General features: G+C 49.1%; 1 protein-coding gene across 2 annotated transcripts in view; it reads left to right on the top strand.

The window, feature by feature from the left end:
* Positions 1-20,609, top strand: part of CRTAC1 (cartilage acidic protein 1) — a 157,599-nt gene that overhangs the window by 132,105 nt on the left and 4,885 nt on the right. The window contains exons 11-15 of one of the 2 annotated variants that reach the window (XM_049855700.1): positions 226-394; positions 10,111-10,256; positions 11,642-11,684; positions 14,164-14,307; positions 15,086-15,208. In XM_049855700.1, the coding sequence (XP_049711657.1) occupies positions 226-394; positions 10,111-10,256; positions 11,642-11,684; positions 14,164-14,307; positions 15,086-15,105 (522 nt within the window). In that variant the 3' untranslated portion in view covers positions 15,106-15,208. Of the gene's footprint in view, positions 1-225; positions 395-10,110; positions 10,257-11,641; positions 11,685-14,163; positions 14,308-15,085; positions 15,209-20,609 lie in introns of those variants that run through there. The other variant, XM_049855699.1, reaches the window with a different exon arrangement.

Raw genomic sequence — 20,609 nt, 5'->3', positions numbered from 1 at the left:
TTCCCAGGGCCTTGCTTTCCCTCCAGCCCATCTGTCTTTGCCTAGCTCACCTTCCCTGCCTGGCTTCCTCTTCCTCTGTCTTTCCTCTGCCCTTCTCTCTTCTTTCTCCTTCGCTCCCTCCTTCCACTCCCCCCTCAGCTCTCCCTCCCTTCCCTCCCCACCTTCCTTGTCCCTACGCTGATGTGAGCTGATGTGATGCCGTGTCTACATTTCCCCTCCCTACAGGGCTTCAGCAACAACTGGCTGCGAGTGGTGCCTCGGACCCGGTTTGGGGCCTTCGCCAGGGGGGCTAAGGTCGTGCTCTACACCAAGAGGAGTGGGGCCCACTTGAGGATCATCGACGGGGGCTCCGGCTACCTGTGCGAGATGGAGCCTGTGGCACACTTTGGCTTGGGTGAGTTGGGGGTCTTGGGGGGCAGGGAGCTGTTATGGCAACAGGGGTCCTGAAACCGCATCCACAGTGCTGAGTGCTTCAGGGAGCCGTAGCCTGAGCATCTTCCAAAAAAAAAAAAAAACCAAACCCGTTGCCGTCAAGTCGATTCCAACTCATAGCGACCCTATAGGACAGAGTAGAACAGCCCTATAGGGTTTCCAAGGAGCGCCTGGTGGATTCAAACTGCCAATCTTGGTTAGCAGCCGTAGCACTTAACCACTACGTGACCAGGGTTTCCGAGCATCTTCCAGGGACCACTTCATGTGGACACCCACGGCCAACACCAGCTCACGGAGGCACTCCCTGCTCTGAGGTAAACCTGAGCTCAAAGTGAGAAAACCAGGTGCCATCGAGTCGACCCTGACTTGTGGCGACCCCATGCTTGTCAGAACAGAACTGTGCTTCACAGGGCTGTCAGTGGCTGATTTTTCAGTAGATCACCAGACCTTTCTTCCAGGGTGCCTCTGGGTGGACTCAAACCTCCAACATTTGGGTTAGCAGCTGAACACATTACCTATTTTTACCACCCAGGGACTCAAGCTCAGTTGTTAAATTAAAGTGTCTCACCAAACCCCTGCTGTTTTCCCTTGGACAGAAAGTTGGGGAAGCCATGTGTTCTCAACGAGAGTGATGTCACCCCCAAGGGGGCAAAACTGACTCTTGGGTGGGGAATGAAAAAATCTTACTCTTTTGTTAATATGTGTAAAAGCACAGATATACATACAGTACATAAACAGATCCACAGTATATCTGTGGTATTAACGGGATACCACTACACACTTATTAAACCAGACCAAACCAACCCCACTGCTGTCAAGTCGATTCCAACTCATAGTGACCCTATAGGGTTTCCAAGGCTGTAAATCTTTATGGAAGCAGACAGCCACATCTTTCTCCTGCAGAGCAGCTGGTGGCTTTGAACCACTGACCGTTTTGAAGAACAAGAATCTGTAAAGATTATAGCAGTCAGTCACTTTACGCACACACTTATTAGAACAGCTAAAATAGTGACAATAGCAAAATGCCAGCAGGATATGGAGAAACTGGGTCGCTCGTACCTTGCTGGTAGGAATGTAGAATGATACAGCCATTCTGGAAAACAGTTTGACAGTTTCTTTAAAAAACAAAAACTAAACTAAACATACAACTGCCATGTGACCCAGCAAATGCACTCCTGAACATTTGTTCTTGTTGCTATTAAGCACCGTCGAGTTGATTGCAACTCACAGCAACTCAGCGTGTCAGAGTGGAACTGCCCCATGGAGTCTTCTAGGCTGTAGTCCTTACAGAAACAAATTGCCAGGTCTTTCCTCCCACTGAGCTGCTGGTGGGTTCAAACCACCAACCTTTTAGTCAGCAGACAAGCACTTAACCATTGCACCAGCAGGGCTCCTTCCTAGGTATTTATCTCAGACAAATGAAACTCAGGTCCACACAAAAAGCCCTGTACACAAATTGTCATATGTTCATATCAGCTTCATTTTTAATAGCCAGAAACTGAAAACAATGCAAATGCCCCTCGGTAGATGAACAGTTAAACAAACTGTGGTGCCTCCATACCACTGAATAGTACTCAGCAATAAAAAGGAACGAACTATTGGTACACACAACAACTTGGGTGGATCTCAAGGGCATTATGGGTGAAAAAGCCAATGGTGAGGCTGGTGCTGGGGCTGCGTTCTCCTCCCCTACTTCCCATGGGCTGCCCCTGCTATTTTAAGGTGTGCATTATGGTCCTTACTGGGTCCCCTCTCTGGTCAAAATCTGCCTCTGGCAGGAGAACAGATCTGCTTCCTCAACTGGGCAGCTCGCTGGGTCACTTGGTGGGACAAGGGCCTCCAGAGCTTCTGCGCCCTGGAGCCTGCCTGCCTCCCATGCTCTGGGTTATGGACGCTGCCCCTGGTTGGGAGCCCCTCATGACTGCCAGTCTCATTGTTTTGCAAAGCCACCAGATTTGTTCTTGATCTGAACGCTGGCTCAAACTGCTCCAAGGGGCCCCCTGCGAGATCCACTCCCAGAAAGGCCCTCCAAAAGCTACTCTTGGAGACAGGCCCTGCGGGTCAGCATGAGCGCCAGGCCTAGGCAGCTCAGCGGATGGCAGGGTCAGCACGCCTGGGACACAGCAAGGGGTGCGTGGGCGCCATTCCTGCAGCTCCAAGGCCTCTTGCAATCCCCAAGTATTCCCTTCACGGAGGGAGCGTGGCACAGGCCTCCCTGATTGGTGGAGAAGCCTGCAGTGGAGCAGGCAGGGACAGAGATGCAGGGATGGAAGGAAAGATTGATCAGAGAAAGCAGGCAGGGAGATAGACAGAGGGAGACAAAGAAAGCCAGAGAGATGTGGGAGAGAATACAGATGGGATGGAGAAGAAATGCTGCCACGCCCCCAGTCTCACAGTCCAGCGAAGGAGGCAGGTCCACATAGTAACTCTGACACAGGCAGATTTGGAGGCCTCACCATCCTGGCCCAGTGGCCATGAGAGGATAAGGTGGGAGAAGTTTCCCCAGGAAATGGGACTACAGCTAGGCCTGGGAAACCAAACCAAAACCAAGACTGTTGCCGTCAAGTCGATTCCGACTCATAGTGACCCTGTAGGACAGAGTAGAACTGCCCCACAGAGTTTCCAAGGAGCGCCTGGTAAATTCAAACTGCCAGCCTTTTAGGTAAGCAGCCATAGCTTTTAACCACTATGCCACCAGGATTTGGAGGAAGGTAGGAATTTAGAAGGCATGGGAGGGAGCTAGGGAGAGCTATATTCAGTGGACCAAGGAATGGAAATGGCCTGGTGGGAGCAGGCCTGAAAGGGAGGCCAGGAACAAGCTGTCCAGGCCTTCAGAGCCAGGCTGGAGAGGGCAGGCGGAACTGAGAGGGGAAGAGGGTTTTGGAGGAAGCCCGGAAGCCACCAGCCGGGGCTGTGTCCTGGAGGGAGGGCAGCATTTGTGATTGTCTTCAGAAGCCCTTATTTTTCTTCTGATTGCAAGAGTAGTACATATTGTTTATAGAAAAATAAGAAAATATAACAGAAATATAAAAAAAGCAAGTAAAAATTGCCCACAGTCTCACCACTGTGTTTGGAATATTAAATACAGAGTAAATATGTCTCCCTTCTCCCTCCCCCCAACACCATTGATTCATTTATTCAGTATATATTTACTGAGCACCTACTATGTGCTAAACACTAACTAGTCAAAGAGCTTTGCCATTGGTGATCGTACATTCTAGGGGGAAGAGGAGAAACATGTAATACGTCATCACATGGCAAGTACGTAAATATATCAAATGTTAGAAGGTGGTAAGTGCTATGGAAAAAGCAGGGTAAGGGGATTAGGAACATGGCAGGGAAGGGGCAGGCAGCAATTTAAATACAGGTAGTCCTGACACGCACTGGGTTCTGTCCTACAACACCATCCCAAGTCAGCTCTGACATAAGTCAAAGTTTTCATTATTATTGCCCTTTATTATCAGTATCTTTATAAATCATAACATTGAACATCTTTGAGTGAACATCCGATAAGGATAACATCAGCAAATGACTTGCCGCGACATTGTATGCAGTACATATTACTAATGATAAGGAAAAAACAAAAAAAACACGGTCATAAGTACACATCAGGGTAACTCAAATACACCGTAAATCGCGGACTACCTGTACAGTGATCTGGGTTGGCCTGTTCCCAGTTCCGTGCTTTTTAACATGCTTTTATTACCTGCATGTATACTCAGGAATACATTTAGATGTATACTATTTGGGATATTTCTTAACCAAAAGTGATTATACTCTTCCTGTCGTTCGGAAACTTGCTTTGTTCTCTTAAAAATACACCCGGGTCACCACTGGCTCTCATTTTTAGTGCTCCACAGTATTGCATTGGGTGGCTGCATTCTCTAGCCTGTTTAGCAAGTCCTCTATCCATGGGCAGTTAGATTGTTTCCAAGTCTGAGCAGTTTGTTTTGTGTGTCGGGGTGGGGAAGTGGGGCGTCGGAACATGAACCCTAGACAGGCATGCCAGAGGTTCAGCAGGACTGAGAGGTCAGGTGAGGCCCCGGCCGCCCTGGGCACTCCCGGTCCCCACTGCGGCCTCGTGGCTGCTCCCTATCTCCCTCCCAGAGCCACTCCCTGCCGCCTCCCGACTTTGCAGCAAGGTGTGGTAAGCGTGCACCCATACATGGACACCTACCTGTGTGAGTGTGAACGCGTGTGCCTCTCGGCACACATCACCCTCAGCCTGGCCTTTCCCCACACACACCGCGTCAGGCTCATCCCTGCACCTGCTCGAGAACGCCTCCTAGCGGTGCCTCTGAGCACGCCAACCCTTGTTGGGTCAGCACAATCAGACCCAGAAGGTTCAGACCCCATCCCTCGGGTAGCAGAGCATCCGGCTGCATCGAATCACACAATTAAAACTCAGGGACCTTGAGGGTGCCTTGTCTTCTGGAGGTTTCCTGAGGGCCCCACTATCTCGTGCAGAGCATCTCACCTCCGCCCTGGGCCAGGTTCCTCAGCCCCTGTCCACCTGCCCTGGCCTTTCCCTACTCCCCCCGGGCTGCCCAACCCCCAGGCTCACACGTAAACATTTAGGCTTATAGCCCTTGCTGAGGGCCCCCTGCCCCACGACCCCAGTCCCTGCACACCCACCGTTCATCCTGGCTCTCCTTTTCCTAACTGGCTGCAGACTGAGGGAGCTCATTATCAAACCCAGCAAATAAAATCAAGCACCAATAATCTACAGTAATCTACTTGCTCGGCCAGCCGACCCAGGTCTTGACAGCCATCCCCCTTGGCCCCCACCTTCCTTTCAGCTCACTCGTTGCCAGCGACTCAGCTGCCTCCAACCCGGCTTGTGCTCATTTAGGGAAGGAAAATTCAGTGGCCCCCATAAAAATTGCTTTATTAAAGTGCAAAAATATTCCACCAACTGGATTCTCACCATCTGTTTTTCTTGTAATTCTTCTGAAAAGCGCAATTCTCTGTGCCTCCTTGGCCTTTGTCCTTTAAAAGCTGCCAGAGCAGACTCGCTACTGCTCTTGACCTCCTGTCTCTGCTGGTTAATATGGGGGTGGGGGCTCCTCTCTTCGAGCCTCCCCCTCCCGCACAGACTTGGCAGATGAGCCAATTTAAAGGCTCCCATCGTACAGTGTCTGGGAGCATATCTTACAGGCAGCCTGGGACAGAGGGAACAGCCGGGCTTGAGAACAAGCAGACCTACTTCCAGTCCTAGCTCAGACATTTTCGAGTCACTTCACCTCACCAAGCCTCAATGTCTGCATCTGGAGAATGGGGATAAAACACCCACCTCGTAGAGTCGTTGCAAGGATTAGAGTCTGCCACACATGTGAAGGCTGCAGAGTACCTCCCCAGTCTCCTCTCCCACCCCCCACCTAATATACCTTCTCATACTCTGCTTCCCCCACTTTCAACTTCTCCTTGATCTTCAAACACACGGTTCATTTCACATACCTCTGACCCTGGGTGTCACAAACAGTTAAGCACTCAACTATTAACTGAAAGGTTGTAGTTCAAACCCACCCAGAGGCACCTTAGAAGAAAGGCCTGGCAGTGTGCTTCCAAAAGGTCACAGCCTTGAAAACCCTGTGGAGCACAGCTCTGCTGTGTAACACATGGGGTCGTCATGAATTGGAATCTACTCAACGGAAGCTGGTTTAGTTTGGTAGCGTGCTGTACTGCCCACCTGGGATGCTCTTTTCTCCCCCTCTCTGCCTCACAGACTCTTATTCCACCTGCAACACCCAAATGAAATGCAATTTTAGCACCCTTCTCTCTCACCAAGTGGTTCCAATGCTATTGCGTGTCTCCAGCTTACGGTAATATGATCGCTTGGTTCATTGCCCCCATGGAACTCAGTTCTTACGGGCTGGGAGGGGATGTCCCATTCACTGCTGAATCCCAGACCCCAGCCCAGTGCTTGGCCTGTGGTAAGGCTGAACATTTGGGCAGGGGTGGGCAGTATAACACAGGGGTATAGCAGATGTGAGCTTTGGGATCAGACAGAACCTCACTGGGTAATGGTGGGCCTTCACTTCACCTCTCCAGTCTCAGCTTTCTCATCTCTAAAATGGAAATTATAAAAATAGTGCCTTCCTCATAGAGGTGTTGTAAGGATTCAGTGGGCTAACACCTTAAAGCACTAGGTACAGTTTGGGACACATAGTATTCACTAAATGGTCATTATTATTACCAAGGACAGAAAGCCCTTTGAGAACTGCAAGGTGCCTCCATGTCTAAGAGATGCTGGAGACGGGATGCTGGTGACAATGAGCCAGCTGGTACAGGGCTCACATTCTGGTGAAGACCGGCTGCCCTCCCCAGGATCGTTAGACGTCTAGGCCAACACCTCCATTCTACAGATGAAGAAACCGAGGCCCAGAGGAGTCAGCCAGCTAATCAGTGGCAGAGGACAGACCATCTCCTCTTGAGATGTACTTTCCGGGCTTATTTAGCTAACAACCCTGACAGCTCCCTGGGTCTGGAGGAGGGGAGGAAACAGGACTTGGAATAACAGAGCCTCAAGTGCAGGATGTAAATTTATGATTGTCTATGAATATTCGGCGACTCTTTTGAGTTATTTGTGGCACTTTAGTCAGACTGGAAAATGTATTCATGCAACTGTTCTGTTGGCCTAGGTGAGAAACATTTGCTTTCTTTGTCTCTCTTTTTTTTTTTTTTTTTTTTCTTTTATGGGATGTTTACTGAATGCGGGCACTGTATACTTTAAAAATGCCAGATTTCTTGGCCCTCATGATACTACTTCCAAAGGTAAAAAAAAAATCCATAATTGACACCCTCAGCCCCATCTCTACCCTCCTTTCTCAAAAGGAATTATTGTGGATTGTTGGAGTGGGGCATAGGAATTTAGGAGAAATGTGGCTTATTAAAGCACTATCCAGAAGCAGTGAGACTGGGCCTGGAGGCGAACATCTGCGTGGGAAGAGCAACTGAACCTGTGTCTCCACCCACCCTCGGAGCCTCTCCCCATTACTGCCCACCACCCCCCAGATCCACAGGGCCAGGGTCTGCTCCCCCTTGAAACTTCCAAGTGTGGCAGCTGGTCCCTGCCCTCATTAGCTCACAGCACAGCAGCAGCAAGTCTGGCACGTTCAAACAATGTTTCTCTGGGTGTCAGGAGAGGAAAGCAAAGGGGAGGCAGACACAGCCAGGAACGTGGAGCTGGACAGTGCGCTCACAAGGTGTGACTTCTCTGCAAACCCCACACTGACATCCTGGGGCTTGGAAAGAAAAGGGAAGCAACAGGGTCCTTCCCAGCACCCTGGCTCCCTCCCCACCAGGCCATCTTAGCCCCCACCCCCAGAGTGGAGCTGTCTACACAGAGAAGTAGGAACCGTCTACACATCCTCCTCTAAATCCAGGAGTGGTTTCCACCTGTCCTAGTCTCCCAGTGCTGCTGTAACACAAATACCACAAGTGGGCAGATTTAAAGGACAGAAATTTATTTTCTCACAGTTCTGGCAGCTAAAAGTCCAAATCAAGATCTCGGCGGTATTGATTCCTTCTTTACTGGTTGCTCTGTGTTCCTCCATTCCTTGGCAATCTTCCCCACTCTGTGCTTGCTGTGCTTCACCTTATAACTCAGAGCGATTAGGTTTAGGACATGCCCTCCACTGGTCCTTCACTGATAGGGCTTCGTTAACATAACAGAGAAAACCCTATTCCACACAGGATTACACCCACAGGTATAGGAGTTAGGACTCCAGCACTTATTTTAGGGAGAACACAATTCATTCCATAACCCCAACCCTTTTCTAAAATACGAGAATCCCTTTTTATAAATCAAAATAGTTCAGACTACACTCCGCATTAGATAGTAGCTACCATTGTAAACCACTGGTTGATAATAATGACCCCAAAAAACAAAAAACAAACCCATTGCCATGGAGTTGATTCCAACTCATAGCAACCCTGTAAGACAGAGTAGAGTTGCCCCATGGCGTTTCCAAGAAGCGGCTCGTGGATTCGAGCTGCCGACCTTTTGGTTAGCAGCTGAACACTTAACCACCGCTCCATCAGTACCCAAAAGCTAGTATAAATTCAACAGCACTTTAAAGCTTGATTTGTTTTCTAACAGTATCTACGTACATTAGGGAAAAAATAGTACTTACAGGTGGGTGGCATATCCTTTATTCATCCCACGAATGGTGCTCAGGAGTATATGGATCTGTGGACCCTCCTCAGGACCCTGTGCCTGCAGAGCACCAGGCCCATCATGCCCCCAGGGGGTGATAAAGAGGAGGCTGCACCCTCCCATCCCCCTGCACTGAGACCGAGGTCCCAGGCAGAGCACTGACCTGCTTCCCAGGTGACTGCCTGGGAGAATGGCATCTCCCAGCAGGTGAGCCCCCCTCAATCCATCACCATTAGCCTGACCTTGCACAGTGACAGGCCCTGTTTCCTGACGCAGGAGCTGGGGCAGGCTTTGACAATGCCTAAACACCCGACAAATCTTTCCAGCCAGCTTTCTGTCAATGGTGCACACGCTGCTTTAGGAGGACGTACCAATGGATTCACCGCGAACGTTCTCTGAGCGGCTCCAGCATCTGTCGTAAACATCTGAGCTTTGTAGAATGGTCTTTCACCTATGTCCTCCATCTTCCAGTCCTTTGTCACCCCAAGTTTTTATTTAGAGCTTAGCTTCAAGCCTCCTCCTCAGAGATGCTGTTCCTGACCACTTGAACGAACAAGGCCCCCAGAAACCCCACTTCCTCTTTATTTCATGACCCTATTTTTGGTTTCTTTTCAGAGCTTGTCAGTATCTGACTTTCCTAATTTGTTCATCAGCTTGTCTGCCACCCCCCACAAGAGTGGAAGCTCCATGAGAACAGAGACATTCCCAGTGACAAAAGAGAGCCTGGCCCCTAGCAGGGTCTCAGTAAATATGAGTGACATGCCCAAGAGTACACAGCAAGTCAACCACAGGGCTGAAATTTATCCCCAGTACCACCCCCCACCCCACAAAAGCCCTCACGGCACAGTAGTCAAGAGCTACACCAAGCTATGGCTGCTAACCAAAAGGTTGGCAGTTGTAATCCACTACCGCTTCTTGGAAACTCTTTGGGGCAGTTCTGCTCTGTCCTATAAGGTCACTGACTCGACAGCAACAGGTATGTGGTATACCACCCCCACCATGTTTTTTCCAACATATCAGGTAAGTGGCAGAGCCAAGATTTGAACCCAGTACTCCAAAGTAAACCTACTTACCACCAGGACTTGCCACCTCCCCCAAATATAGCCTCGTGCTGGTTGGCCTGTCCACTAGAATGTAAGTTCCAGAGCTGCACTGTCCAAAAAGGTAGCCACTAGTCACATGTGTGGTTAGTTAAATATAAATGAATTAAAATTAAATAAAATTTAAAATTATGTTCCTCACTCACACTAGTCACATTTCAAGTGCTCAGTAGGCCCATGCGGCTAGTGGCTACCGTGTTGGACAGTGCAGATACAGAATATCTCTTCATTGCAGAAAGTTCTGTTGGACACTGCTGCTCTAAAGGGCAAGGACCTTGTCTGTCGTGTTCACCATTTCCCTAGCACTTAGAGCAGCACTCAGTATATTTTATTAAATGGATGACCAAATGAATGACGGTCACTTAGCTGAGAGGCACCTGCTTCTCCTCTGATGCTCACCCTTTCTCCTCCCTCCCACAGGGAAGGATGAAGCCAGCAGTGTGGAGGTAACGTGGCCAGACGGCAAGATGGTGAGCAGGAGTGTGGCCAGTGGGGAAATGAACTCCGTGCTGGAGATCCCCTACCCCCGGGACGAGGACAAATTTCAGGACCCAGCCCCACTGGAGGTGAGGAAAGGCCTCATATCCCTAAAAGCCAGCACTGCCCAGGGCCCCATGGGCTGAAGGTTCCAGGCTCTGCACAGTTAGCCTTTAGAACAATGGAAATCTTAGCAAAGGGCAGGCCTCATAATGATCCCTCCAACACTATCATCCCGCATCTCTTCATTTCCTCACAGAAACCCTAAGGTATTATCGGAAGGGCAGGTTATTTTTGTACCCATTTCACAGAGGAGGAAGCCAAGGCCAAAAAGGGAGCCCACCAAGGCCTGCCAAGGTTGCACAGCCAGTATGAGCAGAGTCAAGAAGTGACCCAAGCCTCCTGCTACCCTCCTGGTTCTTTCCAAGGCCTCCTGTTCCACCGAGGATAGGGCTCAGACCCCATGGCAGGACTTCTGGGGGCTCTCTGAGGAGTGGCTCTGGACCAATATCTGGAGCGTCCTTCTAACTGTGACTTGGTTGGAAATAATAGGAACCCATACAGAAAGAGGAGACTTATAAGCAGGCTGCTAGCATAGCTCACAAATCCCAAGGGAAAGGGCGAGTGAGCTCAAAGGGCAAGGACCTTGTCTGTCGTGTTCACCATTTCCCTAGCACTTAGAGCAGCACTCAGTATATTTTATTAAATGGATGACCAAATGAATGACCTCAGGAACTCAAGGACCTTTACTGTAGTGCATCAGTGCGGTGGCTGGTGGGGTGGGGGGAACCCTTCCCCAGTGATCATCAGCCCTTCTCATTCATTTCTATGGACAGTTGACTTTTTTGTCTTGTATAAAATGTTATGCTCTAAGTCCTCCAACCTGCCACCAGCCTGCCATCTCTGAGACCCCCATATAGACATTATAGAGCCCCCATAGTATTGGGGTTACCAGGCTCCCAACTCTGTCTCGGCATCAGTGAGTTCAAATCCCAGCCATCAAGCCTTTGTCTCAATCCTCTGTTTGGATGTCCACCCCTTGTCCCAGGAGCCCTGGCCGGAGAGCTGGGTCACAGTGTGGCTTGCAGGGGCCCACCCTGTGAATAGGGTATGGGTAGTGAGCAGACACCTCAAGCATCCCCTGACCCTCATCACACTTTGCCCAGACTGAGACCCAGCCTCAGCCCCAGGGCCCGGCTACAGGAGAGACAGGCTCTGTTAGGTGTCCCAGCTCTGGCAAGTGGATCCCATGTGCAGGGAAGTGGGCAGGAGTTTGAACCACATCCGTTCTTGGCTTTCCCCAGTCTCCTGTTCTCAGTACAAGGGTAGGGGTCCTGGAAGCGAGGGAGCTCCCCCCAGGCCCAGAGCTAAGAGTACCCCTTATTCTGGGGTCAGGGTGACAGCCGCTCTGTGGCTGTGACTAGGAGGGGACCTTCTCAACTCACAAGTGTCTCTGCTTCTGCCCACCTTGCAGTGTGGCCAAGGATTCTCCCAGCAGGAAAATGGCCATTGCATGGGTAAGTTACCTGCAGGCACCAGGGGCTGGGACAGAGGCCAGGATCTCCTTGGGGAGTGTCAGCTAGAGCCTTGGCAAGGCCCAGGTTGCAGACAAGGGGGTAGAAAGGTGGGAGGGGAGCATGCTGTTTTGTCCCTGGGGCTCCAGATGCCAAGACAGCCACCATGTGACTCAGCAAGGTAGGAGTGATGTTAGCAACCAGCGGGCTGATTCATCACCATCCTGGGCTTGGCAGTGCTTCCTTGTCATGAATGCAGAGAGAATGAGTGTGGCAAGAGGACAGTGCGCACAGGGGGACCTGGCTATTGGGCCTGCCGTCACAGGATGGGCACGCACCCCCACAGAGAGCTGGCGGTTTCAGCCTGGCCAACGGTGGAGCAGCAAGCACAGGGCTGGCAGGCAAGGTTGGATGTCACCAAGGGGCATATGGGTGAAACAGGAAGTGGCATATGGTCACAGTACAGAAGGGAGATCGCAGCCTTGTGCAGTGGACAGAGGGAGCCCGGGGTGGGGTGGAGTGGGGTGCTGCAGTACTACCAGGACAGCAGCTCTGTGAGGGCCCAGTGACCTTCTGAAAGTCCCTAAGGACCTGGGAAGGGAAAGAGCAGCCTTGGAGAGACTCAGCATCCAGGAGACCTTCAGCCGAACGGCTTTCATCCCAGCGACCAGCAGGGAGGGGGCAGGGCAAGGACATCTGCCTTCCTTTAGACCCTCCGGCTCTAGACAGATGGTCAGGGGAGCTTCTGAGGAGTGGCCCTTAGAGCTGAGATCTGAAGGAGGAGAAGGACCCAGGCATGCAGGAACTGAGGGAAGAACTTTGCTGGCAGAGGGAAGAGCAGGTGCAGGAAAAGGCCTGGTGTGTTAAAGGAGCAGGAAGGAGGCCGTGTCCCTGGAGAGGAGGGAGAAGGGGGCCAGGCCAAGTCCAGGAGGGTCTTGCTGGTGCCAGTAAGAGTCCAGATTCTGTTCTTCGGAACATTAGAAGCAAGAGACTGACATGATGTGATTCACATTTTTAAAAGCTCACTCTGACTGCTGAATTACAGAGTGGATTGGAGGGAAGAGTGGAAACCAAGAGACCAGGCAGGAGGCTGCTGCAGCAGTCACTAGGGTTGGTGTCACCCAGTGCAGTAACTCATGGTGTCACCCTCCTCATGAACCTCCTTCTGTACCAGGCCATACAGAATCCTTAAAAACATTTATTATCAATTTTAATCATAGAATAATACGTGATATAGTTATAAACAGTTTAAATGTAATACTTCTTAGATTATCTGAATACTAACAAGAAAATCGTTTTTGTGAAGTCTTTCTACATTGAATTACATTATTTGTTACATTATTAGTAACTAAGTGAAAGCCTTTATTTTTCTCCTCCTTTTCCTTTAATTACTACGTCGTTCTCAAGAAAAGTTATTGATACAGGTTCACAAATACTAATTACTATAATTTGTAGCTAAAACACCAGAAAGTTTGATGAAATCAGCAACTATAAAAATACTGGCAGCAAGGAAAACAACAACGCATGCTTGTAAAGCGTGCAGATAAAACCACTGGATTGGAAGCGTCACTGTAATTGGGTAATAATGACAGCTCTGACCAGAGAGCATCAGAAGGTTCAAAAGGTAAATTAGCATAGAGTTTTAGCTTTGTAGGTGTATTGATACATGTAAAGTGGGCTTATGAAAAACGTTTTTGTTCTTATCGCTAACTACAGGGATATTTTCATTAAAAATAATAAATTTCTGCTGAAACACTGCACAAAAATTTTATAGACAGTCATTTTGGTGTTATCCCCTCTGACAGTGTCACCTGGTGCAGTCCACACCCCCTGAATTCCGTTAGTGACACCATCGCACTGCAGAAATCCAGGCACGAGAGGGTGATGGCCTGGAATAGGGTTGTGGCCAAGGGGTAAGAAGTGGACAGACCAGAGGTGTACTTCGGAGAGAATTGACAGGACCTGTTGTTTCATTGCATATGGGTTTAAGGAAAGCACAGGACTCAAGGATACCTGGATTTCTGGCTTGAGCAGCTACGTAGATCAAGGTGTTATTTGTTGAGTTAGGGAAGACGGGGGCAGGGGATGGAAGAAGGTTGAGGGCTGTGGGGAGATCCATTTTGGACGAATTAGTTTGAGATACATATTAGACATCCAAGTAGAACTGTCAAGTAAGCCGTTGGATAGACAAGTCTTTGTGGCTGGCAACATGAAGTTTGGAATCATCTGTGTATATCGAATCACCTAGAGAAAGTGTGGTAAAGAGAGAAGACCAATACCAAGCCTGAGGTTCCCAGCATGTAGAGGTCAAGTCTAGGAGGAGCCAACAGAAGGGACTGAAGTGAAGAAACTGAGGCCCAGAGAGATGGGACATGCCCAAGGTCACAGTGTAGGTGGCACCAGCAGAGCCTGAGCTAGAACCCACTGTCCCACCCTCCAGCCTAGTTTGGCGCCCCTGGTGAGTGGCTCCCTCGCCTTTCAGACACCAACGAATGCATCCAGTTCCCATTTGTATGCCCTCGGGACAAGCCCGTGTGTGTCAACACCTATGGAAGCTACAGGTGCCGAACCAACAAGCGGTGCAGTCAGGGCTACGAGCCCAACGAGGACGGCACGGCCTGTGTGGGTGAGTAAGACCCCAGCCACAGTCCAGCAGCAAAGGGAAGTTGCCTTCCATTTTCCATTGGTGAGCCCCAGGTGGGCCCCAGATCCCCAGCCCCGGCCTTTTCCTGGCTGGCTGGAGTCTCCTTAGGCCCACCCTGGGTCTCCAGGGAAGACCATGGCCGAGGCTTGGAGAAGCCCCACCACCACTACCACCACCTGAAGGGCCCCCAGGATACTGAGTCCTGGCCTTAGGCTCCCCCTCTTCTCATTTCTCCCCTTCCCACATTTCCTAAAATAAATGCTACCTAAGGGCAGCCTGTCTTTTTCTACCTGGGATATCGGCTAACTCCTGGTTGTCTGAATTTCTGAATTGGTATTTGTCTTCTTCCTCCCAAACTCCTTCCTCCACCCTAACCTCCCACCCCTTTCTCCTTTTCCCATTTTTTATCTCCCTCCCCCATCCTCTTTGCAGCTCAAGTGGCCTTTTTAGGTGGGTATCCCTCTGCCGCCTTTAGACTCTCTGAACCTCTCTCTCGGGCCTCATATCTTTTTTTAGGCCTTGGACTTTGCCTTCAATTATATGCACTTTAAATCCCATCAATAAAAAAAAAAAAAAAACTAATGACCTTTGTGGAAAACTAAATCTCTGTCCGGTTGCCTGTCTCCAAGCCCGGTAGATCCTGCTGCGTGCTCCCTCTGAATGGACAGCAGGGGTGGCCATCTTTGAAAAGGGAAGTTTGGGAGATACTGACTCTTAGTTATTTGTGAAACCATCTTTGCATGTTTTTTTGAGAAAACAGAAGAGGAAAGTCTCCCCTAAACCCCATCCAGCCTCCTTCACCCCTTCAGAAGAATCAAGATAGACCTGTCTTTTCTGAATCCTCCAGTGTCGTGAGCGTCTTATTTTGCCCTTAACAAAGATGGCTCCCAGGTGGCGCTTGCTCGGTTGATTTAACGATGTATCATGTGCCTGCTAGTTTGGCCTGTGCTGTTTTGCTTTGTGCACCCTCACTCCTTGTGCCAGAGAAAGCCCTATGTGGGTTGGTGATGATGCTGCGAGGGGAAAAGGGTGGCCCTTTGGGACTCATGATAAAAATGTTAAAGTTTGAACTTGCTAAGTCTTCCAGCCTCTTTCCTGGAGAAATTATGCCAATAAACTCTCTGCTGGATATGAGTGCCTAGCTGATGAAAACAAATGCGTCTGGGGCAAGGAGATACTGGTTGGAACACCGCATTAGCTGTGGCTCTTCCACCATGTGGCACTTAGAAAGCAAATCATTATACAGGGAAAATACCAGCCCTGCGCGTGAGCAGTGGTTCGGGTGTAAGTGGCGATGTTCACGTGTGGGGAACCAGGATTTGGATCGGTGAGGGGCATGGGGCGAGCAAGGGGCAGACATGGAGGGAATAGTCTTGGCCTTTTACCTGATAGAGGTCAATTCTCCACTCTGGGCCTCAGTTTCCCTAATCTAAATAATAAGAGAGGTGGGCTGGCTTACCCTAGGAAGGGTCCTCTCCTTTCTAAGTCCCCTTAATATGTGGCTGGACGTAGGCATGGCCAGTCTCACATTACCCAGATTTTTATAAAGAACCTTGCAACTTGGTCTCCCCTGCAATATGCTTGGAAACCTGGAGCCAGCGCACCCTTTGGGAATAATGTAACACCATAGAGTACTTTCAAGACCAGCCTTGGTATTTAAAGTTCCCACCTTTGTTATAAATTACAGATCTATTCTTCACGGGGGAAAAAGTTGCCCCAAGATATAATAAAATCACATTTAAGAATGCAGCTAGCCTTTTAAAAACGTATTTAACAACCACAACAAAAAAAAAAAACTTTCCACTTTCTGATGCAATAATAATACTCTAAATAAATCACAAAATATGAATTCATCATAGCGAGTGCTGCTTTTACACTGGGAGCAGGAGCCTAAATGAAAAGTTCTAAAATAAAAACAGCTACAATTTCACTGAAAAGCATCGACCAGCTAAAAAATCACTCTACTCTGGGAAGCCCATTCCTGTGTGTCAACGTAGAATTAAAGATCTGAAAGGGCCCCAGGAGTGAGGCTCAGAAAGATGAAGTGATTTGCCCAAGGTCACAGAGCCAGCTGGTCCCCAGGCCGGGGCTGGAACCCTTTGCCACCACACTGTCTTGTCTCTTTTCAGCTGGGTAATAGGCAGCTCTGTCACCATTCAGACTCTAGTCACTTGTCATTCTGGAAGCTGCTGTTTTTTTAGAAGTCAGCAATTGGATCTAAGATAGTGAGATAGTAAAACCCAAAACCCACAGAGGCAATGGTTTCAAACACAGCAGTAAAGGATAAGATAACAGTGTCCATTGGTGGACTACCCACAGCAGTACAAGAAATCTGTGGCTGGGACAACTAGTGAGATACCCTGCTGAGACATCAGGAAACTCAATATGACAGCAAACTTCGGAGGATGCCTTAGAAGTAATAACCATAAATCCCTGTACACTGAGATTCTTATAACAGGGTATGTGTGTCAGTTTATTTGGTGGGTGGGCAAAGTTACAAAGAGGCGTTCAAAATGCCCCCAACTGTGAAGAACACACTATAATTTCCAACTCGAGGGTAAGAAGGCTTTCTATTAGTTTCAGTCATTCATTCAACAAATATTGGTTGAGCACCTACTATGTGCCAGGTACTGAGCCAGGCTCTGGGCATACAATGGTAAGTGAAGGCAACGTGGCTGCCACCCCCACTGCCTTCCCTCCAGCCAGATGATGGAGCCAAGAGCGTGGGATGAGAGTGAAATGACGGAGGGGCTTTCTGAAAAGTCTAGCTAAATTCTTGGGCTGCCATCCTAGAATGTAAGCTCTTTGCATTCCTTCATTCATTCATTTATTAAGCAAGCAAGTATTTATTAAGAGTCTACTGTGTGCCAAGCACTAGGTCCCTCCCATGAAGAAGTCAAGTTCTCTGGTCCCAAGATACTTGTGCTGGACGAAATGCAAGCCTACAAGATATAAGGCCAGACAGGCACTGAACCAACTCAACGTTGTTGTTGTCATTCTTAGTTGCCATCTAGTGAGCTCTGACTCATGGTGACCCCCACCTACAACAGAACGAAACACTGCCCAGTCCTGTGCCGTTCCCATAATCAGTTACAAATCGGACCACTGTGATTCATAGGATTTTCTTTGGCTGATCTTCAGAAGTAGATTGCCAGGCCTTTCTAGCCTATCTTAGTCTGGAAGACTTTGCTAAAACACCACTGACATGCAGGTGGTGGCTGCAGGTGAGGGGTTTTTGGCCAAGAATCAAACCTAAGTCTTCTGCATGAAAGGCAAGAATTCTAACCACTAAACCACCACTGCCTTCGTAACTCAACGTTGTTGTTGTTAGTTGCTATCGAATCAATTCTGACTCTCGGCGACCCCACATGTGCAGAGTAGAACTGCTCCACAGGGTTTTCAAGTTTGTGACCTTTCGGAAGCAGATTGTCAGGCTGTCTTCTAAGGCCAACCTTTCAGTTAGGAGTCGAGCTCTTAACATTTGCGCCACCCAGGGACTCCAACTCAACATTGCTTGCCTCAATAACAGGGCCTCCCCAGTGGATAAGAAAGTCCAGGCTTTCTGAGCCAAATCCCTCAAGTTCAGCCCACTTATTGGTTTGTCCTATATGAATCGGAATCAATTGGACGGCAGTGGGTATGGTTTTTGGTTTATACCAGCCCACAGATGGGAGGGAACAGAGCTGCACCTGAGCTAGCCAGCCTCGAGATTCAGAACCAAGAAGTGGCTTTCCATCCCCGTCTTCTAATACCTTTTCCTCTGATGCCCACAGGGGCTCCAACCTCGTTTTCCCAACCCTTGCCCTCCGTTCTGAGCACAGACAAGTTGGTCTTTTCTGTGTCCTCCAACCCCACTTGGGCACCTGCATCTTTGTTCACTTATACTCAGCTTGAATCTATAACAGAAACAGCAAGTGCCTTCTTGAAAGGGCAAATAATGCAAAAGAATGGAATAGGCCAGGAAGGGTTTATGTAAATGGGGGGGCTGGTGCCCCAAATGAAGGGGCAGCCGGTACTCACTACAGCCAAGCAGCAGCGTGGATCAGTGTTGCCAGAACTTCCTATTCTTTCAGTAAAAGCCAAATAAGAATAATATTGTTTTTATTCTGCACAGGGATACACACTGTTCCCAGGAATGTACCCCTTAAAATGACAATATTAGCTTACATTTGGTGAGGTTGCCATGCCTGGGTGAGAGCTGAGCTCTTAACAAGAATTAATTCACTTAATCCTCACAGCAATCCCAAGAGGAAAGTGCTACAATTATCCCAATTTTGCAGATAGGTTAAGTGGTTTGTCCAAGGTCACACAGCTGGGAAAGATAAAGGCAGGATTCGATCCCCAGCAATTGGGCTCCCCAGCCTCTGCCCTTGACCACGCTCCTTCCTTCTTCATTCGGGGTGAAGCCACAATCTCACGCTACAGAGTCAAGGACTCGGTGTGGTAAGAGAGAAGCAGCACTACCTAGAGGGCCAGGGAGCTGAGGCCACCTCCCCAGGATCATGTTCTAGCCTACAAGAGATGGCAGCTCCGCAGATGCAGAATTGTGACTCACCCACTCAACCTGTTGGAGCATCTACTCCTGTTGTCAGCCCTGCTCTGGGAAGGTGCCATTCTGAGGGCCAGGAGTTTGATTATGTGTCACTCTGGCTGCTATGGCCCCCTCCCAGGGTCTGGGCATCACACCTAGACCAGCGCCACAGGCTGCAGCCCAAGCAAGGACTCCGCTCCAGCCTCCCAACAGAGAAGCTGCTCGTCCCTCCAGAACCACCCTGAGAAAGGAGGCTGAACACTCAATTTTCTCAGGCAGCAAGCTGAGTTTTTCCAGCAGATTCGGGACTGATACCCCTGCCCAGAGCCCAGGAGGCAAGCTGAGTCCCTCATGTTCTCTCCCTCCCCAGGGTCATGCATGCTTTCTTTCTTTCTGTGTAGGCCAGACCCCAGCCACAGCCTGTCAATGGCTGATGTTGCATCTCCTTAGCAACTAGCTCATCCCGGAAAGAGGAAGAAGGAGGGCAGAAGAGCGTGGCTGGTTCAGCCCACAGATAATGCCAATCGCTTCCTTCAGCGGCTTGTTCTGTTAAGGAACTGCTGTTGAACAGTGAATTGGTCAAAGGGTAGGCCATCAGAGGGAAAATGAGAAGCAAGAAGAGAAAAAAAACATTCTCTGGGGAAGGAGCTAACATTTATGGAGAGGCTACCATATGCCAAGAACTTGACGTAAGTGTCTCCATTAATCCTCATACCCACCCTGTGAGATAAATGTTACTAGTCAGTTTTACTACCAAAGAAACTGAGGCTCAGGAAGAATAAGTTACCCAAGGCCGCATAGCTAGTTAAGTGGCAAAGCTGTAATTCAAACCCGTAACTCTCTGGCTCCAAGGCCTGTGTCCTCCAGCATGGTACTCTGTAATCTCTGGGTTATGGACACTTGGACAAATTATTTAACCGGTTGTTCACTCGGCATACACTGATTGGACACCTACTATGTGCTGGGCACTGTTCTAGTAGCCTAGGATATATATCAGCGGACAACACAGGCAGAGATTCCTGCCCTGGTAACACAAGGCAGGCACTAAACCGTAGTCATAATAAGTACGGTGTGTATGTTAAAAGGTAATACAAGCTATGTGAGGAAAGAGCAAATTGGGAGTGCTGGGATGGGGGTAGGATGTCATTTTAAATAGGGGAATTCAGAGTGGGACTCGCTGAGAAAGAGGCATTTGAGCAAAGATTCAAAGTAGGTGAGGCATCCTTGAGTCTCAGTTTCCTTAACGGTAAAATGGGGATACCACCTACCTAACTAAGTTATTGTGAGCATTAAATACGATCATTACAACATTTAACATGGTGCCTGGCACATAGTACCAAACCAAACCAATTGCCACCGATTTTGACTCATGGAGACCCCATGTGTTACAGAGAACAGCTACATAGAGTTTTTGTTTGTTTGTTTTGGCTGCAATCTTCATGGAAGCAGATCGCCAGGCCTTTCTTCCAGGGTGCCACTAGGTGGATTCAAACTGCCAACCTTTAGATTAGTAGTTGAGTGCAAACTGTTTGCACCACTCAGGGACCTTGGTACATAAAAAAAAAAAAAAATAGTAACCAAAAAACCAAACCCGTTGCCATCTAGTAGATTCCGACTCATAGCAACACTACAGGGTAGAGTAGAACTGACCTGTAGCGTTTCCAAGGAGCAGCTGGTGGATTCGAACTGCCCACCTTTTGGTTAGCAGCTGTGCTCTTAACCATTACAGCACCAAGCGCCCAATAAATTAGAA

Source organism: Elephas maximus, chromosome 16 (genome assembly GCF_024166365.1).
Source record: "Elephas maximus indicus isolate mEleMax1 chromosome 16, mEleMax1 primary haplotype, whole genome shotgun sequence".
NCBI lineage: Eukaryota > Metazoa > Chordata > Mammalia > Proboscidea > Elephantidae > Elephas > Elephas maximus.
Note: the sequence above shows the minus strand (reverse complement) of the source record. Positions and strands in the feature narration are given on the sequence as shown.